We start from the raw sequence: 13,898 nt of genomic DNA on the forward strand, positions 1-13,898 counted from the left end.
TGCTTGGGAAATGGGGTGGTCAGGGAAGGTTCAGCCCCTCAGCCAACCCCAGGGAGCAGGGCCTTGGGCCCACAGCAGAGGTGCTGAATGATAGCCATCCTGCCCCCAGAGGGGCACAGGCAGGAGCATCGACCCCTGGTGGCAGCGGCAGCAGGCGCAGGAGGGCAGCGTGCAGCTGGGGTGTGCGTGGGTGGCAGCGAGGAGGGGCGGAGGGAGGAAGCTGGCTTCCTGAAGCCTTCTCAGCCCTCAAAGACAGACTGATAGACAGCTGGCAAGAGGCAGCCTGGGGGACACAGCTGCTCCAGTGAGTACTGAGTTGGGGGAGTGGGAGTCCTTGTGGCTCTGAGATGGTGTAAACCCTGCGGGTGACAGGAGGGCATCTCGGAGGAAGCGACGTGAGGGGGCTAGTTGGGTGCTCCAGCGTCTGGCCAGAGAATGGGTGCTGGCATATCTGGTGGCCCTGCGCTGGGAGGGCGGGGAAGCTGCAGGGTGCTGCAAGGAGAGCAGACATAACCACCCCCTCCTGCTGCAGGAGAGCCTACCACCCGCATCCACACTGGCCAGCCCTGAGCCTTCACCTCAGTGCCTGCGGGCTTAGCACCTCCAACACCTCCCTGCCCCCACTTGGTAGAGTAGCCCTGGATGAAGGGGTCTGGAAGATGGGGACTGTCCCTGAAGAAGAGATGGCCCAAACATCCCTATACCCCTATCCTGCCCTGAGCTGTCGCCTCACCATGCGCTGTCGCTCAAGGGCTTGGTGAGGCCATTTCCTGTGACGGTTACAGAGGCGGGAGCGGGGGATGGGTAGGAGGAGGAAGGAAACACCCCCAGCCTACCCCCATGGATAGAGACCCCAGAAGCCAACAATGAACTCGGGAGAGGAACTGCCCGCAGTTAGGAGCAGGCCCTGCTAGGGGCCTGCAGCCCTGCCTGCATGGGCCCCCAACTATCTCCAACACTGTCAAGGTCTCAAATTCCTCATTCTGCAGAAGAAGGCACCCTGGCCAGACCTACAGGAGGTTTCTAGAGCTTTCTCCCCTCTGTCTATGTAGAATACCTATTTCGTATTTCCTCCCTTGCCTTCTCTGTCTTGGGCACCCAGCTTAGAGCCTGGGTATTCTGGGCTCTAGCAGGCCCTTCTCCCCTCTCTTCCTACCTCTGGATTGGTTCCTATCTTCATCTGCAATTCTACCCTTTATCTTGCCCTTCATCTAACCCCAGACTGTCTGCCACCCTGAGTCACACTGCAGAGACCCTGTCCTTCCCCTGAGTAAAATTGAAGCCACTTTTTGGGGAACAGAAGACACCCCCAGTGAGAACAGAGGTGCCACAGGGCAGAAGGTTGCCCTGGGCTTGGCCAGTCAGGCAGGGCAGAGGTCGGCAGCTGAGGGGCCATGTCTTTCAGGCAAACCCCATGGCTGCGTGAGCCTCCCCTGGGCCCCCCACCCATCCCAGCATGGTCCAGGCCTGTGGGGGGCGCTCCACAGCACAGCCGCCGACCGTGTATTTGGGGGCAGCCATGACCCAGCCACTGCCCACCAAAGCGCCAGCCAAGAAGCATGTGCGGCTGCAGGAGAGGTAAGGTCTTTCCTGGGAGAGAGGGCCTTCCTGGCCGGAGGCAGGGGGCGGGGCGGGGGGGGACCCTCTTCGGCTCCTCCCTCCCCTCCACCTGTCCTTCCAGCTCTGACAGTGCAGAGGATGCTCAGTTGTTGACTCCACACTGGAAAGGAAGCCAATCATGTTCGTTTGCATATCATTTGCATGTCTGGGGCCCAAGGTTCCTTGTCAACCCTGGGCCTGCTCTCCAAAGCCTGGGTTGGCTTGAGCAGCCTCTGGGGCAAAGCCTGGGGCCTCCTTGGGGCTGGATGTAGGTCTGAGCCTTAGGGGTCTGGTGGGGAGTAGGAAGCCTGGGCAGCTGGGGAGAGCTGCTGGTTTCAACCCTGCACTGTCCTGGGGGCAGCTGATGGGGGAAGAGGGCACGCAGCAGTGGCCTGAGCCCTTGAATTCATTCAGCCTCAGCGCCCAGGGAAAGACAAGGAGCGGCCTTCCCAGATGTGCCCTGTAACGATAATAACAGTAAGAAGAGCAAATATTATTGGGCACTCACTGGGCACTGGTTGGCTCTGCCTACAGGCGGGGCTCCAACATAGCTCTGATGCTGGACGTGCGGTCCCTCGGGGCCGTGGAGCCCATCTGCTCGGTGAACACACCCCGGGAAGCCACTCTCCACTTTCTGCGCACGGCTGGGCACCCCCTTACACGCTGGGCCCTGCAGCACCAGCCACCCAGCCCCAGAGAGCTGGAGGAGGAATTCGTGGTAAGACCTTGGGGTACCCTCTAAGTCATCCTGCCCTTCTGAGTCAGAGGTGGCCAGCCAGCACCACTCTATCATGGATACCATGGACATATCCTCTCTTTGGGCCCCTTAGGAAAGACAGACCCAGACTCAGGGGAGGAGGCTGACCCCTTCCTCTTCTGCCCCCCACCCCATCTCAACCTACATACTCATGCCAGGAAGGAATGGGCCAGGGTCGCAACTCTACTAGAAAAGAGTGGAAGGAGAAAAGGAGGCCAGGAGGGGTATCAACTATTCCCTCCTTTCCTCCCCCTGCCAGAAGATCCCCTCAAACTTTGTCAACCCTGAAGAGCTGGACATCCCAGGCCACGCCTCTAAGGACCGATACAAGACCATCTTGCCAAGTAAGGACTGTGGTGGGGAATCAAAGGTGGTGGGCGTTGTCCCTGGGGCCGGAGAAGCTCCGAAGGCAAAGGCCTCAACCTGGGGAAGGATGACCTTACTTGGAGCATCTCCTTTCAGCAGAAGAACACCACACCCCAGCTGGGGGATGAAGGGGCCATAGTCACAACAAGAAGGATGCAGTTAATGTGTGCAGATGCTTACAGTGGCCCAGGCCCAGGCCTGTCTTTTAACTTGTTTCTCACAACAACCCCGTGAAGTTGGTATTATGGTGTTGTTTTCCTGGTTTTATAAATGAGGAAACCAAGGCACAAGGAAGTCGCATACCTTGCCCAAGGGCACACATCTAGTCGCACAAAACCGTCCTCCTCTTCTCCCCTCCCTGTGGGAAAACCCCAGCAAAGGCCTGCAATGGAAGAGGCACCGTTGGTGGGGCTCACAGGGAAAGAGTTGTCAGGAAACTCGGAATACATCCAGGGCAGTGACTAGAGAGCGTAGTGACAAGACTGGGGACAGAGGACCCTGGACTGCCGGGGCTTGACCCTGCAAGCTCCACAGACCCTGGGCTGAGCACCTCCTATTTTTCAGAAGAAAGTATGAAGCGCTCTGACCATGAGGGCCTTGGAGATTCTCCCTCACTTCCCTTACCCCACCAACAAAAACCAGTTGCCCTGGAGTCGACTTCAACTGATGGTGGCCCCATGTGTGTCAGAGTAGAACTGTGCTCCACAGGGTTTTCAATGGCTGATTTTTCAGAAGCATGTTGCCAGTCCTTTCTTCTGAGGTATCTCTGGGTGAACTCAAACCTCCAACCTCTCAGAGAGCAGCCGAGTGTGTTAACTGTTTACACCACCCAGGGATTTCCCCACCCCGCAGAGCAGTCTTATCTGGCCAGCCCACCTCTGGCAGCTCCCAGTCTCAGGGTCTGAGCTCAGCCTGAGTGCTCTGCTCCTGCCCATGCTAACCCTCCCAGCGTCCCAGTGTGCCCTCTGCCTGCATGGACAGCCAAGGGGCCGTTATCACTCATCGAAGAGGGAGGTGAGGCAGCCCTTGCTCTTGGCCGAATTCCAACAAGCCTTGCAACCACTAGAGAGGGGAGAGGTCCCTCTGCCTGAGATTTCCCTTCAGGACCCCTCTGTCCAGAACCAGGCTTTCCTCACAAGCTAGTTTCTTCATTCCTGCTTGGGTTTGACTTGAAGAAACCCTCTCTGGCCTAGAGGGAGGGGCCGGCATCCCCAGTCAGTGGTGGGCTGAATGAAACCAGGGGTCTAGTCCCACTTCACCAATGTGTAACCTTATGCAAGTCACTTATCTAAACCCCATATTCACCACCAGAAATAATGCTTCCTCTACCGCATCTTCTTTTCTGTTTACGTTGCTACAATTCCACTCCACACCATTATTGATCTCAAGGCCAGACTGTTACATTAATCTCCCATTTGGTCTTTCCTGCTCTGTTCCCTTTCCTTTCTAGTTCATTCTACACAGCACCTCCCAGTTGACCTTCCCAAATTATTGCTTTAATCATGTCACTACTGCTCAAAAACGTTCTGCGGCTTTCTGTTGTCTGTGTATCGAGTAACTCGCTAGGTCTCAGCCACCTTCTATACACAAGGTACTGGGAAAAGCACCTGAATTCTCCTCTTTCTGACCTTGTCAGGAGTCTGCATTAGCTGGTCACCTTTTGACCTCTGACTTCTGCTAATTTTTACTTCCTAGATCCCCAGAGCCGTGTCTGCCTAGGCCGGGCACAGAACCAAGAGGACGGAGACTATATCAATGCCAACTACATCCGAGTAAGTGGCCTGGCTGCGGTGGCCATGTGGGGAGCTGGAGGCCTGGGTGGTTCAGCTGTGGCTGCATGGTTTCAGTGTCTGGGTTTCCGTCCCTGTTCCAATTCACTCCTGCCGTAGCCTTGCTGAGCTGGCATGCTGAAGGGGCCCAGGACACCAACCTAGAAAACACAGCATATGTTAAACAATTCTGAAAAGAAGAAACCACTGTCTCCTTAACCCACCCTATCGCCCCATCTCCTCCACAGCCAACTCTCTAAACGTGGCAGGAAGTTGGCATTGCTGAACCCAGTCTCTGGCTTCTTGAGAGCTAATGGCTCTGGGGCCTGCCTGGGAGGTACCAGCATAAATGGGAGCTGTCAGCTGCTGTCTTTTTCTCTTTCTGGCCTTAACTGCCCCAACTAGCCCCTCCTTTGTGAAGATGATGTCAAGTCACAGGAACTCGAGGCAAGGTGGGCTGTCTATCCCTGGCTTCTCATCTCTACTAGCACTAAGGAGATGTAAAGGCAGCGCTCTCTAGTGGCACACAGTGGGTAGGACAGTGGTTGGGAGTACAGAGAGGTGAAACACAGTCAGTCAGCCAGGGGTGCCCTGGGAGAGCGTGGTCTCCCATTCGCCAGCCGAACCTGGGGTAACAGTGGTCTGGATTTCACCATCACCTAGTGGAGCTAGAAGCTGAGGATCCTGAAAGACAGAAAGAAGCGCTACATTTGGCTACTAAATATATAAAAGTAATACATAAAAATGAGATACTCATTCAACAAATACTGCTGAACACTGTTGTTTTGCTGGTATTTTGGGTGAGTAGAGAGCAGCAAGGGAGGAAGGGAACAAACATTTATAGAGCACTTACTATATGCCAGAATCTCAATAACCCAGACCACGATGTTGCAAGGTAGAAATGATTATGCCCAATTTACAGATGAGAAAACTGAGGCTTAAAAAGGCTAAGTAACTTGCTTACAGTCACACGGCTAGTAAGCAGCAAAACAGGTATTTGAACCCAAATGTTCCTCACACCAGGGCCCATGTCTTTTCCACCACATGGCGTCTGTGTGTGTGCATGTGTGCATGTATGTATACACATGTGTACATGTGCGTGTTCACTTACTTCAGTCTGATCCTAGGACCTGCAGGGATTCCCTCAGAGCTCTACTCTTTCTACTCTCCCCACGCCTTCTCATGTGCACCTGCCTCCCCAGGGCTATGATGGGCAGGAGAAAGCCTACATCGCAACCCAGGGCCCCATGCCCAACACGGTGGCAGATTTCTGGGAGATGGTGTGGCAGGAAGAGGTGTCCCTCATTGTCATGCTCACTCAGCTCCGAGAGGGCAAGGAGGTAAGAAGCAGAGCCACAGTCCTGGACGAACCCAGAAAAGGCTACACCCTGCTCCATCACACACATACCCCTACCCAGGGCAACTCAGGACCAGGGGTTCCCCCAGGAGCTGAGAATACCTATAGCCAGCCCAGCACACACCTCTCAGAAAGGTTTCTGAGATACACCCCATGGAGTCTGTCCATAGTCAGAAGTGGGATAAGGTAGGCACTTTGTCTACAGATGTCAAGCTCAGGAGAGCCAGGCCCCTGTTGCTTATCCAGGCAGTGTCCAGCCCCTCCAATAAGGGTAGAAAATGGAGAGGGGATACCTAGCCCCGTTCTACTGCCCCAGCCCCTGCTGCAGCTGACAGACCCTTCCTTCTTCTGACTCCCAGCTCCCTTCCTCCTAGAAATGTGTCCACTACTGGCCCACAGAAGAGGAAACTTACGGACCCTTCCAGATCCGCATCCAGGACATGAAGGAGCGCCCAGAATACACTGTGCGGCAGCTCACCATCCAGGTACCATCCTCTGGGGCTGGGACTGTTCCCCAGGGAAGATGGGCCACCCCCAGCATCTCTAGACATCAGGCCTGACCTTCAGTGGGAGCCAAGGGCTTACTCATCTAGACCTTCTTGAACCCACATCTGAAAGATGTGCTTAAGGCACTGAAGAAAAAGAAACGTGGGCCCTGTCCTCAGGGAGCCTCTAGTCCATAGGGCAGAGCCAACAAGCCAGTGAGGAATCAGCAGGAAGTCCACCCACCTATGCTGAATGGTCCAGGTGAGAAGAGGTGGGGGGTCCAGGAATCATGCTGAAGGAATAACAGGAGGTCGAAGGAGATGTATAATGAACATGCTTCAAAAATGCCTTCTGTTACTGTATGATGGTTTATACTTTTCAAAGCATTTATCTATCAACTCACTAGAGTCCCTGGGTGTAGCAAACAGTTAAGGACTCGGCTACTAACTAAAAGGTTGGCAGTTTGAATCCACCCAGACGTGCCTCAGAAGAAGGGCCTGATAATCTGCTTCCAAAAGATCACAGCCATGGAGAACCCTATGGGGCACAGTTCTACTCTGAAACACATGGGGTCGCCATGAATTGGAATCGACAACAACTGACTTACCAACTCATTATCCTCAAAGCATCCTGTGAAGTAAACCAATAAGATAAAGGTGAAAAAATAAGGTTAAGGGACTCACCCAAAGTCCTGTGCTAGTTAGAGGCAGAGCCAGGACTTGAACTTGAGTCTCTTCCCTCTTCCTGGACAAGACTCCTTCCCAGCGTTTTGGAGGAGGAAGTGGTGGAGTATGAGCAAGAAAAGAGCCAGCATTCCCTGTTCCAGGTCAATGAATTCCCCACGGAGTAATTCCAGCCCTTGCCCTCCTCTGCACCAGAGAAGGAGGGCAGTGCCCCACCCTGACCTGGTTCTCACACTCGCCCCATCCCAGCACCAGGAGGAGTGCCGGTCAGTGAAGCATGTCCTCTTCTCAGCCTGGCCTGACCACCAGACCCCAGAGTCGGCTGGGCCCCTGCTGCGCCTGGTGGCTGAGGTGGAGGAGAGCCCAGAGACAGCTGCCAACACTGGGCCCATCGTGGTCCACTGCAGGTATGTGGCCCTCCCTCCATGGAAGCTTCAGTACCACATCCCCATGCCCTTCCTAGGGGTCCGGCAGGCTCACCTCTTACTTGGACAGGAATCTCTAGGTCATTCAGCCAGTGCTCTGTTCTTATTATCTCTTTTGTGTAGAACCCAGACACCTGGGCTGGACACCCAAGCCCAATTCAGAGAGAGGATGGACCGTCAGGTAGCACCTAGACTGCCAGGGGAGGAGATAAACACCATCTCTACTGTTGAGGAGCTCATTTATTCATTCAACAAACATTTCTCAAAAACCAATTTGTTTCAGACACAGTGTTAGGTGCCAGAGAGATAGCCATGAGCATTTGGTTTCTGCCCTTACACTGGCTCACAGTCTGATAGGAAAGACAGCAGATGAAACAATGAAATGCAATACAACATGATGCGAGCGATGATGGGGATAGTACAGAGAACACAGAACCAGATCGCCTAACCCAGACCTCGGCCAGAGAAGGTTTTCCAGAAGAAAGGACATCTGAGATAAGACCCAAAGGGTGAACTAGCCAAGTGAAGAGGGAAAAGGGGACTTCCAGGAAGATGGAGTGTTCCAGACAACTGTTCCAGACACACAAGACAGCACGTGCAAAGCTCCAGAGATGACAAAAAAAATGGAGCATTGTGGGCAGCATGGTTAGAGAACAGACACCGGAGGTCATGCTTGGGGACAGTGATGAGAGACGAAGCTGGAAAGTAAGAGAAGGCCAGATGGCGAGGGGCCTGGTAGGACTGGCTAAGAAACTCGGATTATCTCTTTAAAAATAATATTAGGACAGCAGCGCAAAAAGTGGATTGGGCTGGGGTGGGAGGTAATGCAGGTAGGGGGGACCAACGTCCCGTGACACAGGACAGACTTCAAACAAGGACACCATTTGGAGTGCATATGAGTTATAGGGCCATTGTGAGTTGGAAAAAACTGGACAACAAAGAGGTTTTTTTTTTTTTTTTTTTTTTTTTCTATCCTGAATAAAACAGAACAAAAAATACAAAGAGGGGGCTCATAAGCCCATCTGTGGGTGGTACCTGGACCTAGGCTGGAGGTCATTAATAGCTTCTATCAAGGGATCCTGCAGAAGACTTCCTAAAGAAGAGAGGCCTGAGAGGAGTTTTAAAATAAAGGCCAGGATAGAGTGGTGCAGAGACAGGAGGACTGTGGGGAGGACAGAGGTGGGAAACAGAAGGGGCTAAGCGTAAGCTGTTGTGGAAGATGAGTGTGAGCTGGGAGGAAGTTATGGTTAGGTAAGGCAGGCTCGAGGGGTCAGCAAGTGCACAAATGAGAGGCTGTCAGTTGAGAATCACTGTAGTCTGCTAAGCAGAAGACAGCTCATCAAAACAGCCACAGAAACAAGGCGGTGTCCTGGAACAGGCTTAGAGTGAGGCTAGCAAGAAATGTAAACTCCTCTAGTGCCAGCTATAACCGGTCTCCATGAGGGCCCCCGAGAGGTCCAGAAACCTGCAAGGTATTGCTATTTCCTTCCAACCCCAGGCCCCACCCCCAAAATAGAGTGCCTTTGGGTCTCATTGCTTTTTCCATTATTGGGGCCTGGCCTCCATATTCCCTAGTCACCTGGCCTCCACGTTCCCTGATCACCTGACCTCCACGTTCCCTGGTCACCTGGCCTCCATATTCCCTGGTCACCTGGCTGTCATGTTTCCTGGCCATTTGCCTCCATGTTTCTTGGTCACCTGGCCTCCATGTTCCTTGCTCACCTGTGGTCTCCCCACCTTCTCCCTGGCTATATCCAGTGCAGGGATTGGCCGGACTGGCTGCTTCATTGCCACCAGAATCGGCTGCCAGCAGCTGAAGGCCAGAGGAGAAGTGGACATTCTGGGCATTGTGTGTCAGCTGCGGCTGGACAGGTAGGTCCATGGATGTGAATAGCAGAGGGTGGGGGCAGAGGGGGGCACTTGCCCCTGGATGAAAGCCCAAGAGGGTGCCAGATGAGTCACAGTATGACATTCAGAAATGCCAGAAACATGAAAGGCGCCTGACTGAGGCAGTGGGCAAGAGAGGAAGGCGTTTCTGCAGACTCATTGCTGCTATCAAACTCTATTCATCTTGAAATTGGGACAATTTATAGATTACCCCTGGGCGCTGGTTACCCTCCCTACACCTCTGGTAAATAGGACCAACCACGTCACCTTTAAAGAGTGGCATTGGTGCTCCTGGGTATCAGAGCTCATACAGACACATCGCCATCAAGCACTTCCTGTGAGAAAGGAAGGGGCCTCTTTGCTAAAGAGCTGTTTATTTTGAAACTCACACCCAAGAAATAATCTCTATCTGGAATTTTAGCTTGAGTGCCTAAAATTAAATATGACACTCTATAGATTTACCCTTAGCCTTCAAAATAATTTTTTTCCCCAAATTCCCTACTCAGGGGAAAGCTAGGGGAATAAGCCTATGGTTAGTTGTTGATGCTAAGCAGTCACAGGGAATGGACTGAGGATCACTGGGCTTGGAGACAGAGGACCAAAGTTCAGATTCTGACTCGTAGCTTACTGAGCTGCCAGTACATTTCTCTGGGCACCCATTTCTTTAACCAGAGAGAGATAATGACCTTTCCCAGAGAGCTGTCATAAAAAATTTTTTTTTTTTTTTAAGGAATGACTTAACTTACGTGAGGGTGTTTTGCAAAATGGGACCTACGTTACAAATACATGGGGTTATTATTTTTGCTTTTAAGATTGATGGAAAGAAGAAAACTTGGGGCTCAGGAATATTCCTGGCCCAACCTGAGAAATCTGAGACCTGGTTCTGCCCAGGAAATGAGTGGATGAGGGAAGACCAGTGTGGGGCATCTCCTCCTTAGTATCCAGCCACCAGGCTCAGCCCTGAGTAAGGATCAGAGGGTCTTCCCTCATGGGGAGAGGGACAGAGTAGGAAGTAGAGAGGATGAATATATGTGAAGAAGTTGATGTTTTCTTTGGAAAAGTCAGGACTTTTCCACATAGAACCCAATAGAGCTACAAGCCATTTAGCAAACCCTCTGACACTCCTGTGTGTTTCTCCCTGCAGAGGTGGGATGATCCAGACCACGGAGCAATACCAGTTCCTGCACCACACTTTGGCCCTGTATGCAGCCCAACTGCCCAAGGAGCCCAGCCCCTGACCCCGCCCATCCTCCACCAGCCCAGGTGCCAACTTCCCTTCAAACCTCAGAAGGTGGGTCTCGGGAAAGAAGGCTGGCACCCTGGGTGGGCATCTTTAGCGAGCTCTTGCAGCCACAGGAAGCTTCATCAGCAAGATGAGGAACCAGACTCCAGGTCCTCAACACTGGCCACTCCTTGGTTTTCTATAGTGCCCCCAAGCAGACAATGGGGAGGACCTCCCATGTCTCTCTGAACTTAAAGATATGAGCTGGCACTTATGACAAACCTGAGAAAGAAGCCCAGGTGTCTGGTCTTCTCTTTGTGAGCTTTAGGCTCCTCGTCTACGACATGGACATTAAGTGCTCTGTTGCCATATAAGGAAGCAATCAGAGAAGTTCCTAGAAGGCATTCCAGCTATATCCCCTTCCTGTGACTGGCAAGAGGGTGATTCAAGATCATACTTTGCCAGACCCTGTCCCTGCCCAAGCAGGCCAGATGCAAGAGCTGGGAGAGTCTGGTCCTGACCTCGGCTCCCCCACCACCCATCTGTAGGGGCCAGACACCTCCGAAAGAGAACAAAGACCCAGATTATCCCTGCTTCCACACATGCGTACGAGGTAGCCAGGTCAAGCAATTGAAATCTCTGGAAGAAGAAAAGTTGTAGGTCTCCCTCAGAGTCCCAGAGCTGTAATTGCTGGCCACTCACCCCAACTACTCCCTGGAGAGGCCCCAGGATCTTCTGCCTTACTTCTATGACTTCAGACGATATCCTGACCATCCAGGAAGTCCAAAAGAAAGAGAAGACAAAGAACTTGGCCTGATTTTAGACAACAGGCCCCTACCCCCACATTTGCAGATACCTAGAGAGCTTTGTCATCTCAATAAACAATCTGGGGTTTATGACCACTCCATGCAGATATGGGGGCTCAGACTGAACTGGGACCCCACACAGTATACCCCAGAAAACTAACTCCCCTCATCCATTTCAACAACAACACAATTTCCAGGGTACCTCAGATCTATCTCAGGGCTCAAGTAGACACCCCAGGAAAGCATCCAAACCCTTCACCCTCCTTGAATCCAAGATGGCTGCCTCTGAAGATGAAGGTTAGGTGCCATTTCTCCTGGCACTCCACCTCTGGGATCTGACTCCACTGATACCAGTTCTTCGTGGAAACCCCCAAGGAGCTAGATCCTGGAGAAAGCTGGGCCTCCTCACACATGACATCTCTTCTGAAGAACATGCAGTGTTAAAACTGAGCTTAATTTTCTTAATGCATCTGCTTGGCCTTACTGAGGAAGTACTCCTTTTTTACAGCCCTGGAAAGGGGGTCACCTGCACCTCCACCTCCACCTTCCCTAATCCCTGTGAGAGGCACTTAGAGTCTGTGCCAAGGAAGATGGGTGGAAACCGCACAAGTGCCTGATCTTACCTGGAGCTCAGCCTCAGCCAAGAGGGAAGTCCCCCTCCATGCCGCTGTTGCCCCAGCCCTGTTCCAGAACTTAGAGGGTACAAGCTCAGGAAAAGTAACCAAGTGGGAAAATAAAGGCTTTTTGGATGACTGATTCACTCCTTCTCTGTCTTCTTCTCAGGCCTTTGGGGCTTCTTTAAAGCAACAGAGAGAGTAAGACTCCACAAACTAGGAACAGGCTGCCAATCTCTGTTCCTGGGATATGCACCTTTTCTAGCACTTTGTGGGGCACATAAGACAAAGTCAAACCGGGGTGAGTTTAGGATATAGGACAAAGGCATACCCAAAGAATTAGAGAGGGATTTATGAGGAGTAGAGGAAACCCTGGTGGTGTATTGTTTAAGTGCTATGGCTGCTAACCAAAAGGTCAGCAGTTCAAATCTACCAGGTTCTCCTTGGAAACTCTATGGGGGCACTTCTACTCTGTCCTACAGGGTCACTATGAATCAGAATTGACTCAACAGCAACGGCTTTTGGCTTAGAGGCTAAGCAGCAGGTTTTGGTTTGGAGGCTGAATGGCGGTGGAATAATCCGGAAAAGGACAGTGGTGACGGTTGCTCAATATGATGAACGTATTCAATGTCACTGAACGGTACGTGTAAAAATCGTCGACTTGGCAAATGTTTCGTTATATATATTTTTACCACAATAATTTAAAAAAGGAATAGAGGCTAGAAAGATGGTGCTTAAGGAACCAAGATATTATATGCGTTCAAGATTTTATAATTTCTCCACCTTGGCAAATTGATTTTTAACTCTTCCTTTGAGTCCCTGAGTGGTGCCAACAGTTAAGGCACTTGGCTGCTAACTGAAAAGCTGGAGGTTCAGGTCCACCAAGAGATGCTCTGGAAGGAAGACCTGGTGATCTACTTCCCAGAGTCAGTCACTGAAAACCGTCTGGAGCACAGCTCTTCCCCTACACACATGGGGTCACCATGAGTCAGACTGACTGGATGACAACTGTTGTTTTGTTCGTTTGTTTTTGATGCTTGCTTAAGTTTGACAGATACAGTTGATATGAATAGTTTATTCCCAGACCACATGTGAGTGCATCTGAAAACCGAAACCTAAGAAACGCCTAACTGCCCTGAAGTCTGGGACTGGCAGAGAACCTGAGACCAGTTCCTGCCAAGCAGGCGAGCGGGGGCATCTTGGCAGGCCCTATACCACTCACCCTGTCTCCTCCTGACATGCCAGCTTTTTTTCTTTCCCACATATTTCCTCACTGGAAAGCCCGTGCCAGGATTTTACCTGCTTCAGTACCATGGTGACACTAGTAAAAATCGGCATCACCGTCAAACAGCTATTCCGAGTTGAGCCAGAGACCTCCTAAAGAAGTGGTCTGGGTAGACTGCGGTACACCAAACAAGATGGAGTATTAAAAGACCCCAATACAGTTGCTACTGAGTACATTTTGAGAAGAAGGGACTCAGTACCCAGTGATGCTCAGAGGAAAGGGTTCAAGGATCAAAAAGCCTCCATTTGCCTCCCTTTCATAGATACCTCATTTTTTGTGTCCTGGAAAGTAGGTGAACCACCCCTTCTTCAACCTGGAAACGCTCCTGCTTGACCAGGACCTCTCCCACCTCGGGCCACCACTCCTTTAAGAAGGAAGGGGGTGCCAGTCAGGGCGCGGCTGCCTGGGGAGGGGAAAAGATAAAATCAGACCCTTTTCCTGAAGTACCCCACTATGCCTGCTGCCAGTCCCTCTGGACCCCTGAAGCCCGCGGGTTCCCTGCCCAGCCCACTCGCTGGCCCCGGCCCCCCGGCCCCGGGCTGCGGGGAGCGCGCGCGCGGGTGCGAGCGGGACCCGGCCCCGGCCGCGCGGGAGGGCGGTGGCGGCGACGGAGGAGGAGGGCACTGAAGCCACACCCATCGA

At 52.3% G+C, this 13,898-nt stretch overlaps 1 protein-coding gene across 5 annotated transcripts; it reads left to right on the forward strand.

The window, feature by feature from the left end:
- Nucleotides 1-188: 188 nt before the first annotated feature.
- PTPN7 (protein tyrosine phosphatase non-receptor type 7) lies at nt 189-13,783 on the forward strand. 5 transcript variants are annotated; one of them, XR_002785783.2, is made up of 11 exons: nt 189-304; nt 1,406-1,578; nt 2,134-2,317; nt 2,616-2,700; nt 4,418-4,494; nt 5,619-5,831; nt 6,223-6,333; nt 7,267-7,424; nt 9,201-9,314; nt 10,474-10,620; nt 12,454-13,783. XR_002785783.2 is itself a non-coding variant. In XM_023548261.2 (10 exons), the coding sequence occupies exons 2-10, from the start codon at nt 1,457-1,459 to the stop codon at nt 10,565-10,567; spliced, it is 1,158 nt and encodes a 385-aa protein (XP_023404029.1). In that variant the 5' UTR covers nt 189-304; nt 1,406-1,456; the 3' UTR covers nt 10,568-12,444. The 5 variants fall into 5 exon arrangements, 3 of the variants coding, with proteins under 3 accessions (XP_023404029.1, XP_023404031.2, XP_064129464.1); XR_002785782.2 differs by lacking the exon at nt 12,454-13,783 and adding an exon at nt 11,866-12,446; XM_023548261.2 differs by lacking the exon at nt 12,454-13,783 and having other exon boundaries at nt 10,474-12,444.
- Nucleotides 13,784-13,898: the final 115 nt, after the last annotated feature.

Source organism: Loxodonta africana, chromosome 20 (genome assembly GCF_030014295.1).
Source record: "Loxodonta africana isolate mLoxAfr1 chromosome 20, mLoxAfr1.hap2, whole genome shotgun sequence".
NCBI lineage: Eukaryota > Metazoa > Chordata > Mammalia > Proboscidea > Elephantidae > Loxodonta > Loxodonta africana.